This window comes from Chamaea fasciata, unplaced genomic scaffold (assembly GCF_029207755.1).
Source record: "Chamaea fasciata isolate MVZ Bird 193981 ecotype frontalis unplaced genomic scaffold, bChaFas1.0.hap1 SCAF_12, whole genome shotgun sequence".
Taxonomy (NCBI): Eukaryota; Metazoa; Chordata; class Aves; order Passeriformes; family Sylviidae; genus Chamaea; species Chamaea fasciata.
Genome location: NW_027094097.1, coordinates 18814284 through 18839058, shown reverse-complemented (window position 1 = coordinate 18839058; position 24775 = coordinate 18814284). Strand labels below are relative to the sequence as shown.

The window sequence follows — 24775 nt, the reverse complement described above, 5'->3', positions numbered from 1 at the left end:
GTCTTGCACCAGATGGTTTTGTATTATGTGGAAGGAGAGGAAGAGTACAAGGAGGAAGAGGGTACCAAAAAATGTTATTTTTCCAGTTCTGTATGTTCTTCTTCAGGGGAACTTCAGCGTAGGATGAGTTTGTCACCTGCAAACGCTCAGAAGAAACCGTGTTTGTCAAATGCAAGTAAAAATGGATGCAGGTGTTCATCATTTATTAGAGGCCCCTGTGTTTTGTAAAAGATGGAAGGGTCCTGAGGAGAGAAGATACTTGGTGGGAGGGAGATTAGCAATGCTGCTTGTGTTGAGTGGTCTGCAGTTCTTGGTCCAAGCAGGAGTTAAGGCCAGGTGTTGCAGAATAACTAAAACTGCAAAGATATTGTTACAGAATCCTGCTTCATCAGTGCATGTTCCTGGGCTGCAGAATAAACTTTAATTAGCCTCTTACCAAAGACATAGTTAGGTATTTGTGGTTTTCCAGCAGAGCAACACAGCTTGCAAATATTTAAGTAATAAGGTAATAAAGCAACACTTTTTGCTGTATGAGGTGAGCATTTGCAAGCAAGTGATGCAATCAAAAACTTTAATGTGATGATGAAAAATAGGTCTTCTGCTAAATATGCACGTATTCTTTAGGAAAAACTAAAACCTTTAATGTATTAAATAAACAAAAGAAAATGAAGAAATTTGGTAATGCTGGGAATTTTGTTTTACTGAGTTCACTTGTGAGTGGTGCAGATGAAACCAAGACTGCTGTTGTTGGCAGGAGAGCAGAGGTGTGAGTGGGTCCTTGGAAGTTCTGTATGTAGAGGGAGCAAACTGGGTGTGCTTTAGTAACTCACAGTGCAGTCCAAATAAATTGTCCTTCCACCAGTGTAAATGGATGCACATCTTCTGATAGGAACAAGGTTAAGGCTTTTGTAGTGTTACACTTGCTTTGGCTGTTTTGGAAGAGGGGCTGCGGAAGTTTACGTGTAGAAGAGCAGGGTAGGTCAGCTAAAAATTGAAATTTCCTAAAATAATGCAAGTGCATGTGAACTTCTGATTCTGTGGCTTATTTTTGTTTCATGCTGCTGAAAATTGTATGGAGTCCTGGAAGAAAAAGCCAGTTATTAGAACCAAACCCTGGAAAACAGAGCATATTCTAGCAACATTCTGCTTTTGGGAATGTGCTTGGTTCTGTATTCAGATGGTGGAAAAGTCCTTACTCAGAAGAGTCTTTCTGTCGGTCTCGTCTTGCTTTCGGAAGGAGAAGGAAAATGGTTTTTTTGAGCAATCTTATTAGATCTCATAATAAACTTCTTTGTGTAAACATTGCAGTAATTTCCAGGGCAACAGATTGCAATGTTGAATTCAGCACTTTGACCTCATTCTGGGCCCAAAGAGGAGGAAATACTGTAAAGTTTTAGGCAGGTATTACAAGATAACTTTGATAGTTAGCAAATTCTATATAAAATTTGGCCATGAATTTAACACAGACTTGTTCACGCCTTCTTCTTAGCAAAGATATTCTACAGATCCAGGTTATCAGCGCTAATTTAAATGTTGTCTTTCGCAGAAATGACTATTTCAGTTTTAAGACCAAATGCTGGGTTGTGGGGCAGTATATGGTCTGGTTTGGCAGTCTCTGGTCAAGTGCACTTAGAGCTTTTTTCCGTGTGGAAAAGTGGTACATCTGACCTGTGCTATTTTCGAGTAAATCTGTTGCTTGGTTTAGTGGTTAGAAAAGTTCCTTGACTGGTTAAGTGAATCCGTTGCTCTGCAGATGTTTCTGGATATGAAATCTGTTGCAAACCACTAATGATACATTTTTTGTTTTGGTATAGGAATGTTACATTTTTGTGGTGATGAATTGGTATGATAGATTAAATCTGTAGTTGACACACAAGATTTAGGGAAATGTTTTTTGGGTAAAGTGTATTTTCTTCCTTTGAAGATGCAGCAGGAAAAGAGCTTGTTTGGGTTTTTATTTTCCAGTCTTAGTTTCTGGAATGGTTGGGCTGTAGGAGGTTTGATTGGGATTGTCTGATACAGTCAGACAAATGAAAAACAGACCGTGGTTTGCTCCGTACTTGTGCTTCTGCTGGACGTGGGTTAGAAGATGAGAGCTGTTCTTGTGTGCCCTCCTTTTCCACATTACAGGGATCATCGGGTCGCTGTCAGATCACAGGGGCTCACTCAGGTGTCGGGAGGTGCCAGGGGGTTGCTGTGTGTTTGGGCACGTGGAATGTTTGCACATGTCTGAAGGGTGTTCTTTGGTCAGGTGTGTGAGGTGAACACGGTGTGGGAATTGCTGTGGCTCAGGGTAGCAGAGGGCAGGGCTCAGGAGCTCCTCTGGCTTCAAGGGTACAACCTGTAAGTTTAATTAGTTCTTAAACAGCTGCACAGTTTGTTGCTTGTGCAGTTGATGGGGGGTTGTGACAGTTTGCAGTGATTTTTAAACTAAGCTTCTCAAGTCAGTTTCTGAGGACATGTCTGCAGGTTGGCATGTTGCTGTTCTTCAAGTTCCTCTATCCTTACCCCCTTCTTCATTATTCCCCTGCACTTAGGGGGATTACTGATGGAAATGTCTGTCTAGACTGCCTTCTCTTGTGTTTCAGCATCTTCTGCTGTGTTTCACTTGAAAGGCCTTCACGGCCCTTAACTTTGTGCAGTGCGGGAGATGAAGACTGCCGCAGGTTTTATATGACTGGCAGCATTTGGCTTAATGTTGTCATTTGTTGTTTTTCCTGAGATATTCACATTTTTATGGGCTTTTTTTCAGCTTCACATTGCAGCCAGTGGGTGCTTTTCTCTGCCTGATGTAATATGTTGTTACTGGTATTTTCAGTCACGTTCTGAAACGGGAGAAAATGACGTTTTACAGTCAGTTGCTTTCTGCTAAAAAGTTGCATCTGTGTTTTGTTCTGAAATTGTTGTAGGACAGATGAGGCAGCTTCTTTCCAAAAATTCTTGTGGTTTCAGGGAGGTAATATATTGTGTCTTCTTTGCATATGCTATTTGATATCTTCTGATCTGGAGCATGAGTTCTCCTCTCTGCTGTGTTGATTGCATTTCGCTGCACACGAAATGAAAGACCAAGAAAAACAAGGGTAGGTATAGTTTATGAAATTTTCTACACTACATAATAATGCTCCTATTCCTTTTAACTTAAAGCTTTGTAAGTGATCCAGTCCTCGTAATCACGTGTGTTCCTAGGAAGGTGTGCTGTGTTTTGAGTCAGATGTTCAGTGTGTTGAAGAATAAATTATAATGTGAGTGCAGGGCATCTTGCATGCTGTGTCTATGCGAAATATTTTTCTCTAAAATGAATTCTAATGTGAGCAAAGTTAAACTGGTATAATTTGGAACAGTAGACTTGAGGCAAAAATGCAAGTAGCTGTGTGTGAATATTGATTATTGTGCTCGGTAGCATGTGAAAAACCTCATTGTGCCTCAAAGCACTGTTGCCTTAGTGGACTTATAATCCCTTATTTAGCTGTCGCTAAGGATTTGTGTTAATGGGTTTTTTTGATTTCTTCTTTTACATCACACCATCGACCTGAGTGCTGTGGTTCATTGGCTTTCCCGACCTTACACTGTCACAGGCAGGGAGTGTTTTGGCCAAAGGATGGTGGGTTTCTGTCTGAAACAGTCCAAACCTGGTGCTTTTGCAGGACCCACTTAATATATTCTGGAAAAAAGCAGGGAATGGTAATTGCAGCTGTAGAATAACCCTCAGAGGAGGGAAACACTTGATAAATTGACTTGCATATGTCAGTGTGTGTCCTCAGGTGTAGGATGCCTTTGTCTTAACTGTTGGATATTCCAGCACAGCAGGTCAGATGCTGTGTACCTCTTTGGTAAGAACCAGCATTTAAAGGACTAATACTTCAAAAGTGATGCTTTGTAGCTGATGTAAAGGGAAGAGCTGGTTTGTGTTTTCATTGGTGAAATGACTTTTTTCCTAAAGCTGCTGCTTCATGTTCTTCCTTATGGAAGATACTGCCTCATCCTGGGCTGGTGGTAAGCTGAAGGTTGTGTGGCAGGTACTTGTGGCTTTCTTGCACTTACACTGCAATGCTTCTCCTTATTTTGTTTTCTTTTCTTGTTCAGAATGTGGGGTTTTGTTAAATAGGAGAGTCTGTAGTAAGAAACATAGCAAAGCAACTGCTCACAGTCATGAGCTCAATACGTAATTGAGACTATTCAGTAATCTTTTAGAATTGCAGATATTAGGTAAAACCCCCTTTCCTTTATGAATCACAAGCTTAAATCTGTCACTTTTCACGAGAGCACGTAGTGATATGACAAGGGGGAGTGGCCTTTGCTGAGGGAGAGTGGCTTTAGATTAAATATCAGTACAAGATTATCCCCTGTGAGGGTGGGGAGGCCCTGGCACAGAGTGCCCAGAAAAGCTGTGGCTGCCCCATCCCTGGGAATGTCCAAGGCCAGCTTGGATGGGCCCTTGGAATAACCAAAGCTAACTGGGACAGTGGAAGGTGTCCTTACCCATGGCAGGGGTGGGATGAGATGGGCTTTAAGGTTCTTCCAACCCAAACCATTCTGTGGATTCGGGTTAAGAGGAGTCAGGTATGTACAGCATTGGTGTGTGGTGAAAACCTCAGATTTTTTCATCGATGCTTTTTCTTGAGTAGTTATCTTCTAAGTGCTTGCTAGTAGGGATTGCTTAATGTAACATTGAAATAGTTTCTATTAGTAGTAAATAAGTGTCACTTCTGACTAATAAAAGTCCATTGTTTTGACCAAAGCGTAGACAAAGAAATGACTCCTAAACGGAGTGTATGTTTCAACTTCAGAGGCAAAGAAATGCCAGCATAATCACTGAAAAATATGAAAAGCAGTCCATGGAATAATTTTCTGTTTCAGAGAGAGAATAAAACATTAGCTGTAAGAAGAGCTAAGGTTCCATTCTACAAGTGACTCTGCTGTTTAAAGTGATTGACTGGTAGGCATGCAGCAACTCAAAAAGCAGCAGGATGCCTCACTATTAGCATTTGAGAGCCCTAAAATATAGTTTCATCTTAATTTTGAATACTATTATATTGATATGCTGTAAAAAACCCCATCAGTTTCATTGCCAGGCACAGAATCATCTCATTTTTTTATGCTGCTGAGTCCAGTCACTCTCCTTTTCCTGTGGTTGTTTTTGTTCTTACTTTTAGTTTTACTTTTTTTTTCCTGCTTTAGACTTTAATTCCCATATAAAACTCTCCTGATTGTACGTGTTACACAGTGAGGGTTGGAATGTTAGCTGAAAGACGGGGAGAGGAGTCTGCGGTGCTGAAAATGCAAAAGATTTCCTGTTGTTGTTGCTCAGTTTGGTGAGAGTTAGTGTCCCTGAGGCAGCTAAAGCACTGCTTCAACTCTCCTTGCTTCTTGTCAATGCACAAGTGGTAGCAGAGGATAAAACCCCTCCATGTATCCAATACTACTCTGATTGTGGTTGGTTCCAGTTCTGTCTTTAGAACATGTTGTTCCTAATAAAATAAATGCACAAAGTGGTATGGTCTGCTCCAGCTGCAGAGTGTTGCTGGATGCTTTGAGGGAAGGTGATTATGTTATTTATTTCTGGACTTGAAATTTTGAGAAGATGCCTCATTGCAATTGGACTCCCTGGGCAGGGGGAACATGCTTGGTGTGGCGTGCACGTAACAGGCATTGTTAGTTACGTGCAGGAAATCCGTATTTTCTATTGCTGTGCATAAAACCAAATCTATAAATACCTCCGTGTGTAGTAGAGATGCTTGTCTAATGCTGTGGGGTTTAAGCTGGCTGGAGTTAATCTAAAAGAAATTGAAAATAGACCTCTGTTTCTGAATTAGAAGCAAGAAGGCAGGATATGTTTTTAAAAGTGTTCAAAATTTGCAGAAAACTACAGTCTTCGTGTTGTAATAGAAACGCAGAAAATAAATATGGCATCCCTGTGTTTTATGCATTATAGTGTTCCCTGGGAGGTTTCTACAGATACATATTGTGGATTTATGCAGAATATAGAAATTGTAATTGCCTAACGGAATAATTCTACCAGCAGAGCAAAATCCTTACAGGGGTGTGGAAGGAAGCCAGGTGTGCCAGGGAAGTTTGTGGCAGGTAGCAGAGTCACAAGTGGCTAATACAGTGTTTCCTAGATCCCGTTGGTATCCTTGTAGATCATGTTAATGTACTTACTAGTTTAAATTGAATTGTTAAATTAATTTTTGAGCATTAGTTTAATGACTATGTTGCCAAACACCAGAGAAAACCATCAGGCACTCTGTTGTTGAGTGTCCATTTCACCCTGCTCCAGGATGTGGCAGTGATAACAGCACTGCTGCCAGCACTTACTGACCGACCTGCTGATGCTGCAGTGCTCCAAGTCAAAGGCTCCTTTTTCAAAAAATACTCCGCAGGTTTTCTTTCAGAAGTTTCAAAAAAAAAATCGCTAAATTTTCAGCGAGATTCAGAGCTTTTTGTGTGCTCATTAGTAATTTGAATGTTTCCTGTAGATGGCTGTGTGTTGAAAGGGTTGTTTTGACTTAGTTGAATGCGCCTTGCACGCTTTATTGGAAATGAAGGCACAGATCAGCATGCAGCTCCAGCCTGCATCAGTGCCACTGCTCCAGGAGCCCTTTCCCTAGGGAGTGATGATTTTAAAGTGGTGCCACTTATGGATTCACTCTGGTTGAAACTTGGGTTTCATTCTTTATGACTAATGAAGAATATTCATACCGTAACTAAAACCACCTATGCTGTGTTCCCACAAGTTTGTGGGAGATGGGAGTGGAAACAGTGCTGAAAAACTGAAGGCTTTAATGCTGTCCTCAGTGAGGACTTAGAATTGCTTCAGTACCTTTCCCAGTAAAGGCAGAGACTGTGGGAAAATTAACTTATATTTACACTGACAAGCAATATTATATTAGTTCTTTAAATTATGCATTTTATTACTCCAGTGTCCATAAAATGCTTAATTAATTCAATATTTTGAAATAGCTGGGTTATTGGACTGTGCTGTTGTGATACTCTTTTTCCATTTGACTAACAGTATCCTTCTGAAAACACGTTTTCACATATTTTCCTAGTGGCATGATAAATTTTTGTGGCTGTCATTCATTGACATGAGGATCTCAGTGAGGTTTTTTAAGGTACTTTGAGGCCTCGTTTTGAGGTGGGGTAGAGAAGTTTTCGAATGTTGACCCTTAAGACTCAATGAAGTTACCATTCAAAATATGGGTTTATAACATGATGTTTTTGCTGGGGGATGAGGCAGTCCTGACTTGTATTTATTTATGTTGACAGTGTAATTTTATCTATTAAAAAAAAAAAAATAAAGGATTGTTATCCCCCAGGAGTCACCTAGGAATGAATCTCATGGGCTGCTCCTGGGTGTGCTACTCCTGTCATTGATAACTTTTGTTTCATGATACCCAGTGGTGGATAAATATGTTAATGAGGTGACTCTTGTCTTCCCCATTTCTCTCTTTTTCAGTCCGTTCCAAAATCCAGCTCTGCTACCTTAAACAGTTCTCACACTTGGTTTTCTTGAGTCTGGTATGTGTTCACTTATCTGCTTTTATTCTTAATTGCTGGAGGCAGTCCTCCCACTTGCACTGTTCAGTTTGTGTGGAAGTGGTAAGAAATTCAAATGATGCCCTGCTGAGAATAGGATGGAAGCTGAAGGAGTGGGAGAGAGAAGTAGAACAAACTGATGGTATTTACTAGAACTGCCTCTGCAAACCAGTGTCAAACAACCCAGATCGATTGTCAAGCACGTGATACACATGTAAAGAAATTAACGTATTGTGTCATAACACCTATTGTGATGGTTCAAGGACTAGTCCTCGTTCTTAATTTTGCTTCTGTGGTCAAGTTGTCCTGTAACTGATTATGTCCGAAATATATATAATTTGGAAAGTAATTTTGTGAAGTACTTGTGGCAATTTCTTTTCTGTTGGCATCCTAGGCTGGTTAATTCTCTGATTAATCAAGTCATACCAGTACAGTTGGTCTTGTGTTGAATGACTTGCTTCTGTCTTGGTGTGTTATAAATATTTTGGGGTGTGGGTCCATGGGAATTCCCTTTTTCCCCTCAGTGTCAGTGAGCTGTTCCCTAAGGGGCAGGGGCCAGGTGTTCCCTCAGTGCAGGGTGAGCACAGACCCAGCTCAGCAGTGCCCAGCACTCCCTCCTGCTCCTGAGTGATTTCTGGGACTGGAATCCCTGTTTTCGGGGTGGCCAGAGGTTTGCTCAGACTGGTTGGTGAAAACCCAGATGTGCTTGTTCCTCTTGGCAGCTCCAAAGGGGCCTGGCCATGTCAGGCTGCAACCTCCAGCCTTGGGATGCATCCTGGAAACTTCTTGTTTTTCAGCACTTGGAGACAGAAGAACCTTTTTTCATTCCTCTGGGAGCTGTTCTGCATCGCAGTGCTTTTGCGGGAGAATTGGCTCATGGAAAAACATTTGCCCCAGCAACTGTACAGAACAGGTATAATTGGTAAAAATATGAAAGAGGGTTATGGATAGTGGTCATTTAATTAAAAGTGGAGACCTTGCCCCCTGCCTTTGTGGCCTGGATGGGTGTCTGGTCCAGTAGGCCACTTTTAATTGGCTTTGTTTAACAAACGTTACGGGATCAATGGCGAACAAACGACATGTTTTGTCATTGCAAAAACCCAAACAAGTTTAAGCCAAAGTCTCATAAATAGATGGTGTCAGATGAGATTTGCTTTGTAACAAGCCCCTGTAATTTGTAAGACTTTAACTTAAAAGTCCATGGTCTCTCGAGTATGAATAATTGCTGGAAGTTAATGCTCTGCATTGCAAGCTGCCCTGAAGTGCAGATCTGTTGTATTTTAAGGTCTGTAGATAAACCTTCCAACAAATTAAGCTGTTACATTGCAGTGGAGTACACACAGTAGTGTTTAATATCTTTTCCAGAGAAAGCTTTAAACCTATATCGTATAAATACGTTGTTTCTAATGCTCTTAAAAGTAATGTTAAATTGTCCTCAACAAGAAACATATGGCTATAAATTCTGACATACTCCATGCACTGTCCTGGCTGTCGGAAGCAGAGTGTGCAATGTGGAGGATATTTAATTTAAAAAATTGGGATAAGGGTCGTGAATTGTATGCTAGAAATAGAAAATAAGATTAGAGGTTATGTTTCAGGCATGGAGCTGTCTCTGGGGGGGGAACAGAACAAGGTTACTTCAAGGTTCGGAGCCTGGCTGGGGGAGGGGAGGAGGGAGGAAATCCAGCAGTGGCTAAAAATGGTGCCTGGGGGAGTTTGTAGTAACGCACACAATGGGAATGGCCAGGCTGAGAATTGCCCTGGTGCTGAGCCTTGTGCATTGTGGCCTCCTCCTTGCTGGTGCCAGCTTAGTCATGGGCAGTGCTTGGTACCCGAGGGGGGGTCCTGGCGCCAGCACAAACAGTCCTGGGGCTGAAAGTGTCCCTTTCTCTAAACCTGATTCTGGGGAAAAGGGGTTTGGAAGGGGCCCGCCCAAATCCATGGGAGATGCATCGGCTGGGATTGAGACGTTGCTTAAATGTATTTGGCATCTTTGCAATGTCTCATGGCTGGCAGAGCTTTGTGTCACTGTTAGTGTGGCAGAAAAGCCCTTTGTCAGTAAAAGTTGCTGGGAAGGAGTGTCAGCATGGCTCAAGTCACCTGAACATCATTTAACTGAAGCTTAGTCTTTCATGTTGATAATAAATTTTAAGTATAATTGACACATCAGAAGATGCCACTTAAGATTTTAAATGTTTCTCTCCTGTTTTAGTTTGTGAACAAAATCCAGCTGTTTCAAGGAGTATGGAGAGATGTCACAGCGTGTTCTTGGTTAGGCGTGGGCTTGGGATCTTCCACTTGTGTGTGTGCCACTGCTGGGGCTTGGTGCTTCAGGGGGAGCACGCCTGAGGTGTCAGAAAGGTCTAACAAATAATGGAAGTTTAAGTCTCCGTGTTTGCCTCTGGATGTTGTATTTCTACCGAATAGATCAATCCCATTGTGTTAATTTGTTTTATGGAATAAAACATTACATTTGTTTCTCTTTCAAAATGCATTATACCAGCATAAATATCCCATTGTATCCTCTGCTGCACAAAAGAGTTCTTGCACAACTCAGTGCAGAAATATTTGGCACATAACCTGGTGACAAATCATGCCCGTGATTGAGGGCTTAGTTGTTTATATAAAACTATCAGTGCTTTTAATTTCAGGACATGGTAAAGTGGTGTGACTGTGTTTTATATGTTGTAGATCAGGATTGATAATTATTTAACTGCTGATGATTTTATTGGGAAATATTTGAGAGCTCTTTGGTGAATAATGTTCAACCTAAGAACAAGGCAATTTTTTTGAAGGGGAAGGTTCCCATTCCATCAGACGTAGCCCATCAGTGTTTCTGTGCACATCAGCCTGACTGCTGTGTGCCTTTCCCTGCTGTAGAGTTAATGCAGCAGCTGAGGGCCGGGGGGAGGAGGGCGCCCACAGAATTCTGTGTGCATTTGTTAGCAAAGAGCTCTTGGGGGAAGTTAGTTATGCTCCTTTGTAGCATCTACTCCAGGGTTGTTTTCCGAATGTGTAAATTTATTTGTATTGAAGGAAACTTAAACTTCATTTTTTAAAATGTTAACTCTGCTTTGAAAGAAGCAGCAAAACAATTGTTAAAATATTAAAATACTTGCTTTTCTTAGTAAAAGGAAAATAACTTTAATCAAGCTGGTCTTTGTAGAGAAAGCATATAAAATATAAACCCCGGGTAACTAATTGCTTTTGAAGACAGAAATTTCTCTCAGCTTTCTCTGTGTAAGGAGTGGATGGAGAAGACCCAAGGTTGCCGCAGAGTTCCTCAGCCTGCAGCTTTTTGATGCTGACCTGTGGCTTATTTTGGCATTTACATTGCGTGGATGAAAGGCAGCGATGATTGTGTGGACTGAAATAGCAGGTGGGATTACTGGAGCGGCTCGTGGAGGGCTCTGGAATGTGGAGTTGGGGCGATGGGCGCTGCTGCCGTTGTGGCCTTGGCTGGACACGGGAGGGGAGGGTCCCCTTGTCCCCAGGGCTGTGTCTGAACCTCTTGGGAACAGCACTGGCGCAAGACTGAGCAGCTTGGGGAAGGGCGTTTCCAGTTGTCTGCTGCGTGAAGCAGGCAGAACAGGGAGAGAAGCACTAAGCTTTGGGTGGTCTTGGAGGGGGAAATGTTACAGGTGGCAAGTCTGGGCTCTGTCTTTTCCTTTGAATTTGTGTTAGAGATTCATAAACTGGAAGGGTGCTATATTTGATCTTCTAACTAATCCTATTTTGGCCCCAGCTATGCAAGATGAGTTAGGGCTATTTTAAAAATCTCATCTATATTTAATTAAGCTTTAAAAATTCTGGCTTTAATGAGGAGGTGAATTCTGTGCCCAGGACACACAAGCAGCTTTTTTGATCAGAAAAAATGAGGAAGGGTTATGAAGTATGCATGCTCCTGCTTCTACTTTGCTAATCTTTATGATCTCAAATTACTTGTCACCACTGTTCCTTCATCAGCTACAGAGATTAGTTCTACATAAGATAATATATTACAAACCATAGATTTGTTAGAAATAAAGCATTTTGACAGTTCCAAAAGTCTCCTTTTACAGAGGTCGAGTTCAAGAATGATTTTTAGAATTAACGTGAAAACTACTCAGCTCCTCCTATTTATGGACTTGCTATTTACAGTAGTATTATGCTTTTATAGCCTTATGTACACACTGATGTTTGGTTTTGTTATGGGAGGGAGACAGTAATTCACACTGGATTGCTCTGGTTTATTCATATCCTGTGACAGTGAATCAGATACTGCCGTCTGTGTACAGACTGAATTGCCAGCCGGCTTTGGGCCCAAATATGGTAAACATAATTATGTTCATTTGCTGTAAAAATACATTCTCCTTAGTTTAACATTTTCATGATTACAGTTTTCTGGTAATTCCATAATTTTCAACATGAGAGGGATATGAAAGGCGTAATCATCGTGTCCCTCTCTTCAGTGTAGAATATAGTTTGTTTTCCTGGGCAAAACTCCAGCTGTTCAGTGCTGAATCTACTGCTGCTCAAATGCAGTGAGCCCATAAAGCATTTGGAAAGGCTGTTCCTGGGACAGGAGCTGTGCTGTGGAGACAGAATCTCTGTGTGCACAGACAGCAAAAGCCCCGTGGCTGCAACTGTGCTGTGGCACTGAGGGGATGTGCTGATGTCAGTTTTTCTGATACGGACTCCTGTTTCCTATTTTTGGAAATGAAATTAATATCATTCGAGAATACTTAATGCTTCTCAAGCAGCAGACCTTCAATGAATGAGTTGGGAGAGCATTAAGATAAAGCTCCTACTCTGTACTGAAGAGAATAAATATTACTAAGTATTGGATTAGGTTTTAATTTCAGTCACAAAGGAGAGTTTATGGTAATAGGTATTAAATGAAAAAGAGGATAGTTTCCATGTGGAAATACATGCTCGTAGTCGCCCCTTCATTTCTACAAGGGCGTTAGGATCAGTACATTGAAGGCAGCTAAGAAAGTGCATTTGCAGGGTTTTTTCATTGTTTCGATGTAGTCTGGTATCGAGAATGCTGTAGATGAATTTCGTGGCAAGTGTTGAGAATTCAGGAGCAGCATAGTAATTTGGGTAAGGAAAGATTGTTGGTGTTGAGTTACTCCAAATGTTTTGAAAGCTTTCATCATCCTTGCTGCAAACAGGCAAAAAAAAAATCACATACAGGCTTTACAGGATTTGCTGTACATAATCTGTCTCATGTTTCTAGCAGTCAGAACTTCCTTCTTCATAGAAGAGCTTTAAATGTACGGGTGATCTATAATTTTCTCTGCCTTGAAATACTACTTTTATCTAACAGTACTAAAATAATTAAAACACCTACTGAAGTTACTCTGAGTTTGAGTTTTTCAAAGCTGTATAGCATCACACACTCTTAAAACAGTTTGGCTTAGGGACGTTTATTTCAGTGGGAAAATTCAAATGTGTGTGTGCTGGGAAGTGCAAGCCCTGGGGCCTATGTGAAGTGTGGTATCTGTGTTTGCAGGAGCAGCAGAAGGGCTGCTGGTCAGAAAGGGAACAGCTGAGCTGGGATGAGGAAACGTTTCTGTTTGCAGAGGAGTTGCAAACAGTGTGTCCTTGTGGCACTTCTGTGGTTGTGACTGTTCCACTGCTTTCGGTGGTTGCCGGGGTGGAGAGAGTGACAGAGCAAAAGCGGCTGATTTGGGCTTCAAAGCTGATCCACCTCAACCTCCTTTATCCCTTGGAGGTTAAAATGGATAGCTAGGGAAAGGCAAGAGCAGGGTGAATTTGTGGGCAATACTAATTTCAAACTGTCCTCAACACCTTGCTCCATCTGGGATTTCCTGGGCCTGTGGTCAGACTGTTCGGTAACCCAGGAGAGCCCCTCTGTAAGGGAGGGTGATGAGAGACCAGAACTGCACACTAAGTTTGAAGTGTGGGTAAACCATGGATTTTTGCTGTGGCATAAGTGTTTGTCTGGCTTTTCCAACACGGCTGTTCCCTTCCAGATCTATTCTTCTGGCTCTGCCATTCAGCGTCAGGCTGATGTTCAGCAAAACCAGTTGGTTGTAGGCAGCACTGAGATCACCTTCCTCAGTGGTAATGGTCAGACCAGAGCCCATCACTCTGTGTGTGAGGTTAGGATTCTTTTTCCATGTGTGAGTTGGTAAATTTATCCTTAATTAATCTAGTGTCTTTAGTCCTGTGTGTTTAATCTCTATATATAATGTGTAGAGCACTCAGTATGTCATTCCTGAATGGTGTAGTATCGACCTGGGCTCTTATTCCCACTTGTCTTTCCAAGTCTTCTTTAAGGTGTGATTTGTTCAGGACAATGAAAGCTTCCTCAGAAGCCTAACTGTTGGAAGAAGATGGTGTTGAAGATTGTCTTTCGTTTATTTCTCTATGTACTTTGTCAAAGAGTGGGAATTATTCCTATTTTTCTGGGTGTGGAAGCTTTTTCTGCAGTGTTTGAGCCCATGGACAATTCATTTTAAGCTGATGAGAATAAAGCTCTGCGTGGAGCCTTCTGCCTGGTTTCTTGATCTGCCCTGACTCAGCAGTAACTAAGCTCTTCAAAGTGATTTCCTAAACCTCTTTAACAAATTTTAGTAGAAATTTTTAGCGTGGATCTTAAAATGTGTATTGAAGACTTCTCTTCCCAGCTAAGTATGACATTTGCTTGTGCTGGAAAGCTGCAAGTGATGGTGTAACAAGGAGTTTAACTCTTACCTGGCCGTGTGGGAGACACCACTGACTGCACCTGGAGCTAAACAGGTGCCTAAGTTCATTACTGAAGTGAGCCCAGAGATTTAAGATGTCTACGGTAATCTCATGGGATTGTAGGATGGTTTAGTGTTGGGCTTTTTTAAAATTGTTTTTTATTGTGTTTTTATTGTATTGTGTTCATCCCCCCAATTTTCTGCAGAAACTTGGGAAATGGTGATTTTTGGAGTTCTTAGTACACAACTGAGAAACAATTAAATTTGTTTTCTTAATGCTTGTTTTTTTCAGTTAAGTTTTTAAAAGAAAACACCATCCTAGACTCTGTGTTTGCATTTTTAGTTTTGAATACAGTGTTCAGAAGTAACAGGGTGAAGAAGAATTGCCACGTGGGTGGCATCTGCTCGGAAGGACTTCAAGTGTGGATGTGATGTGCTGGCTGGGGGTGCAAAGACAGACTTGGGAATTGTCTCAGGTGGCCATGACTGGACCACGGTGCATAAGCCTGACCAAGTAATATTCCTGTTCCACCTACACTTAATTGAATATTTCTCTGTCTCAGCCTTTCCTTCCTGACTTCCCTTCTGCAGGAAGTGAAATCTGTAGCATAAAAGGATCATTCACAGGAGCATGTTAACTTAATCTCAGGATTTTCTAGAAGCTGTCAGCTCACTGTCCCTGGGTTGGAGCCCTGGCCTGCAGTTTTTCCCTGTGTTTGGAAGGGAACTGTATTTTCCCACGGATGGCTGTCCGTGTGCACAGGTGTCTCTTCCTGAGCAGCCCTCTAGGATCAAAGAATTCTGCAGGTGAGCTGTCCTGGGAGGCAGAGCTGTGCCTTTTCTGCAGAAATTTGTGCTGCTTATGCTTGCTCTCAGTCTGGTCCCAGGAGCTTTTTCCTCCTCCTAGCACATTTTCCAGCTCTGCAGGGGGAGTGTGTGTGTGGCTGGTGGGGAGTGCACCCCTTTGGGAGATGGAGCCTGGAGTGTCCCCTGGCTGGCAGTCATGTGTGGGGAGTTCTCGTGCTGTGTGCACGGGCTTTGTTAGGCTGCTCTCCCAAAAGAATGGGTGTTATTTTCTGTCTCTTTTCAAAGGGGAACTGGTCCTGCTTTCAAAATAGATAACATAAGCACCTATTGCCAAGGGTGGATTGAAACAGTGATCCCGATCTGACACAGGCATCTATTTTTGACATTGGCAGAGGCACACAGGGCTGAAAGAAGCTCTGGTTTAACACATTCCTTTCACCAGCCTTTCCTTTTGCTGTCATATCTTATTGCTGAGACTTGAGTTAGTGCTGTTTGGAGTGTTAGGCATTTAACTTCAAACAAAATGCAAGAAGTCTCCTGATGGACTGTAGGCTCTGCCTTGGAAAAATCCAGTTCACTGTGCTGACAAGTCTGAGTCTGGCTGAGGGATACCTACATTCCACGTTTCTCTTCTAGGGAGTGTAGTTACACAGGTTTATAGGGGTTTTTTTCTGAAGGGTTAAGAGTTGCAAGTGAGGTGGTGTAAAGCTGAGCAGGCAGCTCTCTCAGCACTTACCTAATTTCCCAAATTTGATGTTCTTCAGCCTTTCCCAGTTCTCTCTTTCTGAGTGGCTTTCATGACAGAGTCTTTGGTTATTTGGGTTTTTTGGGCAGGGCATGGACGTATTTTATTCTTTGCTTGTCGTTTCAGGCACCTAACAGACACGTGCCTCTACAGGATTTTTCAGTACTAATGCAGAAGACACAAATCAGCACAAATAATTTGCTGTCATTGCTTTAAGGAGTGTCATTTTGAAGGGAAGAAAACTCCAGACAAAACCATAATAAATAAGTTCAGAGACCGTCTATAAATACGAGGTAGATATATCATCAGTGAAATCGGTCTTTTGCGTTAATAAAACCAGGTTGCTGGTTTAACAGGTCTCAGTGCATTGGTTGGTAATTGCTTCACTGGTAACTGAGAGCAGGTTCCAAATTAATAAATGAGTGTTGAAGCGTGAAGTGCTTGGTTTGACTCTGGTTGAGCCGTGCCGACTGCCCAGGCCCCGTGGGGCGAGTTCTGCGGGCTCTGGTCCCCGGCTGGGGCAGGGCAGTGTTGCTGCTGGCACCCAGGGAGGAGGTGTGGGCTCTGCTGGGCTGGGGCTGGCAGAGGGACACCCTGGGAGAGGAATGTATCCAACAGGAGCTTCATGGATTCCCTAAGGATTCCCTTGACTACTTTTTTGTTTTGGTTTGGTTTTTTTTTTCTCCAACTGTTCTGGGCAAGCAGCCAAAAAGAAATCCCAATGAGCAATTCATGAGCTAAGAAGAACTAAAATGATTTTGGTATAATGGTCTATTTCTGACTTTGCTCTGTCCTCCTCTAAGAGGAGATTTTTACAACTTGGGTGATAAAAAAACCCTGAACTAAAAAACCCATCCAGGGGGTGCCTGGATCTCCTGGAGCTGCAGCCCACCCCATCTGAAAGCCTTGGAAAGCAGTGCTGGTTTTCCTTCCTGGATCTGTAGCTCCGGACCAGAAGCAGTCAGGGTTTGGTGAGCAGAGTCCTCTCCCTTCTGGCATTCCCAGGCTGCTGGGGCTGTGCCTCCATCCTGCCAGCTGTGGGAATGAGTCTGGAAAAACCCTGAGCCTCATTTGCCCTGCTAGTGAAGGTAATCAATACTTGTCAACCCCTATAAAAGCATTTGCATGCTTTAAGTATTTATGATGTGTTGGTAAGAAGTTCCAGGTGCAGAATAACTCGGTTGATGTCAGAGATGGATGGCTATTTTCTGTCAGTCAGCATTATTTGAAGGTGGCTCTTCTTGTTGACTGAAACGTAGTTTCAGCTCCTGTAGTATTCTGAAAAGTTTTATGTTCCAAACAGTGTTTGAAAATGAAAACAAGTTTTAAAAGCCCACACACATTTCATGGGTGGATTGAATATATTAGACAAGTGCCATTCCTGTGGCAATTTTAATATTAATAGATGTGGTGCACTGATGAGAGGAGTGGGGAAGTTGTAGTGAAAGTCAGAATTTAATTTATCAGGTTGAGATTTGTTGCTGAAATTAGAATTGTTCTTTATATCGAATCCCGGGTCTGTGGATTCCAGTTTCTAATGGATGTGTTTTGTAATCCATCTTCAGTCTGGGAGAGTGGAAAATGAATCAACTCCCAGTTAAAAATATGATGTCTGTCTTAAAGTCCTTCCCCAAAAGTAGCTGGGGATACCTGACTGGTTTTTTTAACCTGTTTATTTGTGAGGATCCTGAAAAGTTTCCTTGGAGGGGTTTCCACCATCTGTCTCAGTCCACTTGTGCTGTTACCTCCCCTCAGTGACGTGTGTGAAAGGAGGAGCAGGCAGCGCCCTGTGCAGCCCTGGCTGTTCCTGGGCTCCCCCCGGATTCCTTCCCATTTCTCCTGCTTCAGTCGTGCCTGTGCTTTCCAACCACACCGCTGGGCTGGAGCTCGCCTGGCCAGGGCAGTGTGTGCTGCCCTGTGCGGCCCTGGCTGCTGTCCCTGCTGTCCTGGCCGTGGTGCTCAGTGAGCTGAGGCTCCTGGGCTGCTCCATGCTCCGTGCTGCCCATCCTGCCCGTCCTGGGCTTTCCTGGGCCACGCTCTTTGGGGCTGCATGCCCACGCACCCAGTGTTGTTGCCTGGTCACTCTCCCAGCCCTGAGCCAGCGGTGGTGGGGACAGAGGGACACTGACCAGTGCTCCGGGCTGGTGTACAGACCTCCCTTGCCCTCCTGCTCGCAGTTTGCTGGGCAGGTATTGGTGACCATTTAGAATATCTTTGGTTTAAGGGATTCACGTTTGTTCATGGCACACGTTAGTGGCAGGAAGCTGTGAAGGTGGAACGACACCTTTCCTTGTGGGGTAACGTTCAGATTTGCACCACATTTGTGTCACTAAATGCCAGAGGGACTTGTGTGTGTTTGTGCCAGGAGGCCCTTGGCTCTGGCAGCTTCCTGGCCTTTTGGCCTCGCAGTGGGTTTGTTTGTTCAGGCTTTTCCCTGGTAAGCAATCTGGCTGCTCTGGGTCGTGTCTTTTGGAGTTAGCTTTTTTTTTGAACGTTAATTGAATTTAGTTTGTTTTACATCAGTGGTGGGTGCGGTGTTAAGTTCATCCTGAGATTTGGAATCTGTGTCTCATAAAATTAAAACCAGCATGAAATAGCGTGAAGTGTTACATTCAAAAAAATCAGCTCAGGTGTTTTGGGCTATCTTACTCTTCTGCGTTTTATTGCATATTCACTGGAAGGACAACAGAATCCAGACAGAACACCATTTGAAGGCAAACTTTCCCCAGTTTTTAAAGCTGAGGTCAGAACCTTTTTTAAAGCACTATTTCCTCTGCTCAGTTTCCTGTGTTGATTCAAGGAAAAAGTTACCTTCTCTTCTAGCAGGGTAATCCCAAACAGGACAGGTGGGGGATTGGACCACTCGTGCTGGTCCTAAACAAACTGCGACTACCAAATTCCACTTGTCTGAAAGTCTTCCCTGTTTATTCGTATCTCTTGCAACTGGTGAAGTTGGGAAAAAGCATTTTTCTGGGAAGTATCTAAGCAAAAAAAATTGGATGCTGCATTTATAAAAAGTAGCAAACTCAATTTGCATTTGCACTCATTTTCCTGCAATTTCTGTTTCCTCTATGCAAATGTGGCCATTTCTAGAGCAGCTTGTGCAGCTGGCTGATTCTCTGGAAGTTCAAACAGTCCAAACTAGTAGCAGTTCCTTAACTTCAGCCTTAACTCCTTGAAGTGAGCATGTGAACAGTGTGCTGAGCTTTTCCAGCAGTGTTTTGCCATTTTGAGCAGGGTGGTATGCAGTGTGGAGCTAAGTTTATACTATATATTGGTTCTATTACAGTCTTCAGTAGCACCTGAACAGCAGTGTTTTGGTTTTGATTCATAAAGGAAGGACTGAAATACCTGTTCATGTGCTATGGTAACTTTTTTTATAATTTCTTCACTTGGTTTCTGTGAGTATTTCTGTCTTCCACAAAATGAAGTATAAGCTTAAGGTTTATATTTGGGGTGATAACATGCTCTTCTTGTATCACTGGAAGGAAACACCTTGGTTACTTTTTCTCCCCCTAAGGTGGCAGGAGGTGGGTTGGCCTAAAGTCCATCCAGTCCAGTTCAGTGTGGAGCTCTCACATTTAGTCCACGCACCAAAAGCAGCGGGGAAGGGAGAGCGTGGGAACCTTCTCTGCTTCTTTTTTTCAGGAAAAGATACAAAAGGAGGAGTGTTTATTTTGTGTGTAGCGTGTCAGAGAGCTCATCATGGAGTTTCAGACGTGGTAGTCAGACACGTGGCTGGTGTTGAGGTGTGCAGGTTTCCTCTTTGAATAAATATCTACTGAAATACAGGCTGTCCTCTTTAGGCTTCCATGTAGGTTTTATTACAGGGGAATTTTGAAGCTGAAGAATTGAGTGAGTACCTGCAAGTCTGACTACAAAATTGTCTGGAAGTAAAACACAATGATTTGTCATTTTTGTTTATAACTGTAGAAATTATGAAGCCGCCTCCTTTTTTTGGTTTTCCTATTCATTGCATTTAGGTTCTTCTAGGATGCAGCAGGTTTATGAATTGGTGAAATATTAAATGATGAGTTCAGTGTGTTTGATCCTGAAAGGCTGCGTGTGTAATCACAAGCACTGAGCTGAGGTGCATCTCTGATAATCTTGTCTGATTCAGTGCCCTAGAGCTTGAAAACCCCTCCTTCTTAGTTTCTTCTTTCATGATCATTTCTTAAGTTCTTCTGCAATGAGAAATTTCATGTCTACTTAGGAAAAACAATCACTAATTTACTTGTATGTTGCATTTAAATTAGCCAACGCTCTTGTTCCATCTACATTTATATGCAATCAAGGAAACCAATTTAATCATGCTCTCCACTGTAAGGCACCATAGCTTGTAAAACAAGGAGAAAATTACTTTCAGCTATGCATGTGACATCAAGACTTCCTAGAAAATTATGGTTTTTAATGAGTTTCTTGCATTTTGATACATTCAGTGTGAATACTGGGGGAAGGATAAAGTAGTTAGGGAGGTAAGTAGTCAGCTTGGAGTACTTTAAGGATGCTGAAATGCATATGAGAGTTTCTTTGAGTTTTAGGTTTTGAAAAGGGGGAATATGAAAGAATATTTAGATATTACAGAATATCTAGATCTCCAAAGCAGAACAATCTGCCGCAATGACTTCTGAAAAACTTGTGTCCTAGTGTTTTAGTGGGAGTGAGACTGCACAACTCTGGGTGTTTTGTCCTGCTATGTCTTGCCTTCTTTATCTGTGGGATGCTTGTATCCTGCATATGTGCCAAAATGGGAATGAATGAATATTGTGTGTGTTCAGACAGATGGAAATTAGAAGTTTTGAGTGAAAATAAAATCTTTGTTCCCCAACCATTTTGACAATAGTACTACAGATTTCATTGCTCAAATATAATAGCTAAAGGAACAGTTTGTTGTTAAATGAAAGGGTTCCCAGATTATTCTTCCAAGTGCCGGGGACATTGCAATTGCTGCAGTGAGGAAAAGGATGTCCTTGTTTGATAGAGTCAAGTGGGGTGTGTGTAGGAGAGGGGGGAGAGTGATCTGAAGTGCGACAGGAGCTAGGACTGGGCAAACTGATGGAAGGCATTGTATCCTTCTGATACCGTCCTGTCACTGTTTGATCAGTGTCTGGGACTGAACACCTCGTGCTCCATGCTGGACCTTTCCCACTGCTGAGCTCTCTTCACCTTCCTGCAGGTGCCTTCAGGGAGCCCTTGGCTCTCCAGCTGCACCAGGGTTTGCCAGCAGGAGCAGGGAAGTACGGGAGTTGTGTTTCCTTCCTACTCTGATGTGTGCTGAGGGTGTTATTTAGAGCAATCAGATTCTTAGGCAGTTGTGCCTCGTGTTCCACCTTGCGTGTGAGAAATGGTGCCTGCCCATCCCACTGGAATGGGACATGAACGTTGTGTTTCTCAGCGAATGCCAGGTAGGATTAGGCAGATTTGTCTGTTGTTGTATAAAAAAAAAAAAATAATTAAGGACCTGTATCTGTTGACTTAGTGAACTGTTAAAATGAATGGGAGGGTTCTGCAACAAATTATGGTGCATGACAAAAAGTTTTAATTGATTTCATTCTTTAATTAATTTTAAAGGATGAGATTAGAAAATGTGATTAACTGTCCTTGAGCTCTGCAGTAATAACCTTTCACTGTTCTTAACTGTGCAAGACTTGCCTAGGGATAAACCGGACTCTTAAGTTTGACAGTCTAGAATGAAAGAATTAGCAAGAAAATATTCAACAGTGTTGAGTTTAGCAACAGGATGACACTGTCTTCTAAGAGCTTTTTAAACTGTCAGGGCAGCTCTCTCCCTTTGGATCTTGGGTGTTCTTGGCAGTGCGTGCCCAGAAATGAGAAACAGGACGCTGCAGGAGTTAAATTTTTAAACCTTCTCATTGTTCTCTAATGTTTAAACTCTTTTTTTTCCCCTTCACAGGAAATGACCTAGAGGCCTTACAAATACATTTGTGCATTTTTGTTCTGAGTCTGCAATCGAGGGCAAACGCAGTCTGGAAGCACCACTTCTTAATGTTACAACGGAAACAACTACCTCAACAAACAGGGAAAGGGGAAGAAGGCTTGCAATAACAAACACTCTAGTTTTTAATAGCTTATACTTGCAAAGTCTTCTGTAAACAGTCCAGATTTTATTTTCCCCCTCCGATATTAAGAAGAGACACTACAAGTAAACTGAGTTGGCAGACTGGATCTGTCAAGACATTGGAAGATATTTGATCTGCTGACATAAGGATTTGCTTTTTCAAGGAAAGAGCCTCTGCACTGCTTTTATAATCGCTGTTGATCGGTGCTTCGCTCCACTTTTCCTGATACTACTAATGGGAGAATTGTATTAAGGTATTGCTTCTAAAACTATTATTTGCGTTGACGAGATGAACTTTTGTAGATGTAACAGCAAGTGACAACGTTATGCTCGTGAAGAACTTGTAGGCGATCACTTCTCTGCTCCAGTTGGCTTTTCTGCCTGCGGAGGGGTTACCACACAAGAGACAGAGCATTGTTAAGATACTTGGGCTTGCTGTTTGAGTACAGTTTCTAACTGCAGCAGGGCTGCACCGAACACTGAAAACACGGAGTCAGCAAATCTGCTGCCGTTCCCACTGCTGATACAGATTATACAGACACTTGCCTTTCTGAAATGCCTTTTGTGAAACCTATGTACACAGTCCCGCACTGTTACTGTACATAGATACTCGAGGAAGGAATTTGACGAGTGATTGTTAATTCAAGAACTCTCTGGACAAGCACTCACTTATGTATTGCTGCAGTGCACAAGAAAGCAAAATGGACTATAAGCGGCGCTTTTTGCTTGGCGGGTCCAAGCAGAAAGTGCAGCAACACCAGCAGTATCAAATGCCCGAGCTGGGCAGGACCCTGAGTGCCCCGCTGGCCTCGGCCACCCCCAGCACCCCCCTGGTGTCCCCGGCTGCTGCGGGCGGCTGCTCCCACCCCGCCTCCCACACGACTCCCATCGCAGACATCCAGCAGGGAATCTCCAAATACCTGGATGCGCTCAACGTCTTTTGCCGTACGAGCACTTTCCTCACGGACCTTTTCAGCAGCGTGTTCAGGAACTCGCACTACTCTAAGGCAGCTATGCAACTGAAAGACGTGCAGGAACATGTCATGGAAGCGGCCAGCCGACTCACCGCAGCAATAAAACCAGAAATAGCAAAAATGCTGATGGAACTGAGTGCAGGAGCTGCAAACTTCAAAGATCAAAAGGAGTTCAGCCTCCAGGACATTGAGGTAAGGTGCCTTGGAGTTTTGCATGTGAATTTGTATCATTCTTTCTCCTCAAAATCCCTTCTACACCCAAAGTTTTCTCCGCCTTGCTGTGTATTTGTGGGTAATGCTGGTGGAAAAAGAAACTCTTCATTTCTTATGTACTAAGAAAATGTTAAGTAATTCCTGGGATCTGACCTCCATCGTTGTTAAATTAGGTATTTAGTAGGTATTTCTGTAGCAGAACCAACTAGACAAAGTTTTGAACAACTTTCTGTTTTATGTTAGCTAATGTTTTTGGCAATGTTACGCCATGGTATTCCAAATCCGCCTACACTTTCCTTGGTGTTATCCATTCTGAGAGGAAACCTGAGCACGTGGGAGTAGCATATTGTCATCAGTGTTTCAGTAAAACTACGTATTAGTTGACGAATAATATTTTATCGCTCTTTAGAACATTTTTGTCTTTTGGAGCTGTTGTAAGAGGAAAATAACACACTGTATGAGAGATGATTGCTGCAAAAAGTTGTCATGACTTCCCCAAGAATCAGGATTCAGAGAGGATCCCCAGCTTTCCACCATGCCTGCCTGGGAAGGTCTGGGTATTCCTCCTCTAGTAAATGTGTTACGTAGCTGGCAGTGTTAAGTGATAGTCACAGATAAATCCCGGGAGTTTTAAGTAGTTCCTTGTGTTTTGACATATTTCTTCGCTTTGCAGCAGTCTTTGCAGAGTTGTTCCTTCAGAACTACATCCTGAATGGAAAACTTACTCTTAAGTTCCCTTGGTTTTCATTTAGATTTCAGGTAACTTTGTAAGAGTGAACGTTTGTGCCTGTCAGGCATTTTCTGCTTTCTCTAACTGCACCACTTCCAGATGGAGTTGTTAAGGAGGATGCAATTTGTCAGTCACAGCTCTCCCTGCATTTGTACTACAGTTCTCAGTGTTGTATACTCGATATAGAATGAAGTAAGATGGGCTCTATATTTGCCATAAATGTCTTCTGTAGGCTGATAATTTTAAAGACAATCCAATAACATCGCTCTTTCGGTAAAGCTATAGCAATGCATATAAAAAAGTGAGTTTATGTGATTAATTGATCTTTATAATAGATGTGCTGAAAGACTCCTTGAATTAAAAAAAGCAAAAAGCACTAGTCTTCTAGGGGGTTTTGTGTGCTTGGAAACGCTGGCTTTCCAAGTGTTGGAGCCACCTGTAGAAGGGCTTTTGTCACACGGACAGGCAGGAGTGGGTGCTGGTTCTGCCCTGCCCCTGATACTGTGCAGAGGGGGGTTGCTGGAGCTGAGCAGCAGAAGGGTGCAGGTCCTGCCAGCCCAAAGGCAGAGAAACCTGCTTTGGTCCCAGCTTTACCTGGCCAGCCCCAGCCCTTGTTCAGGGCTCCTGTGCAGCTGCAGTGCTCCCTGCCCTGCCCAGGCAGCTCCGTGCTGGGGGCGAGTGCGTGGAGAGTGCAGCAGAACAGCTGCTTCTGTGCTTTCCTCCTGCACCTCTTGGGCTGTCCCACCACTTGTCATCGTACTTTTCTGGTATCTTTTTCTTAATTAAAACTGCATCTTGCACACGGCTTTGAAAAATGTCTGTATGCGAGTTTTGTGGGGACTTCTGTATAACGAGACAAGTGTTGTGTTGTGCTTTGGCTTAAGCAGCAGCAGAGAGTAGGGATTTGACAGCGACTCACGTGGTGGTTCTGTGGGTCAGTCAGGGCTGTGGTGTCCTGTGGGGTAGATGATGGATTCTGCAGGCAGAGGGGTTGGC

The 24775-nt window shown here is 42.8% G+C and overlaps 1 protein-coding gene across 6 annotated transcripts in view; it reads left to right on the top strand.

Moving 5' to 3' along the window:
• GARRE1 (granule associated Rac and RHOG effector 1) overlaps positions 1 to 24775 on the top strand; it is a 58545-nt gene that overhangs the window by 5787 nt on the left and 27983 nt on the right. For 4 of the 6 annotated variants that reach the window (XM_066194930.1, XM_066194935.1, XM_066194932.1 and 1 more), the window contains exon 2: positions 21698 to 23028. In XM_066194930.1, the coding sequence (XP_066051027.1) occupies positions 22534 to 23028 (495 nt within the window). In that variant the 5' untranslated portion in view covers positions 21698 to 22533. Of the gene's footprint in view, positions 1 to 3009; positions 3081 to 8277; positions 8450 to 21697; positions 23029 to 24775 lie in introns of those variants that run through there. The other 2 variants (XM_066194931.1, XM_066194936.1) reach the window with 2 other exon arrangements.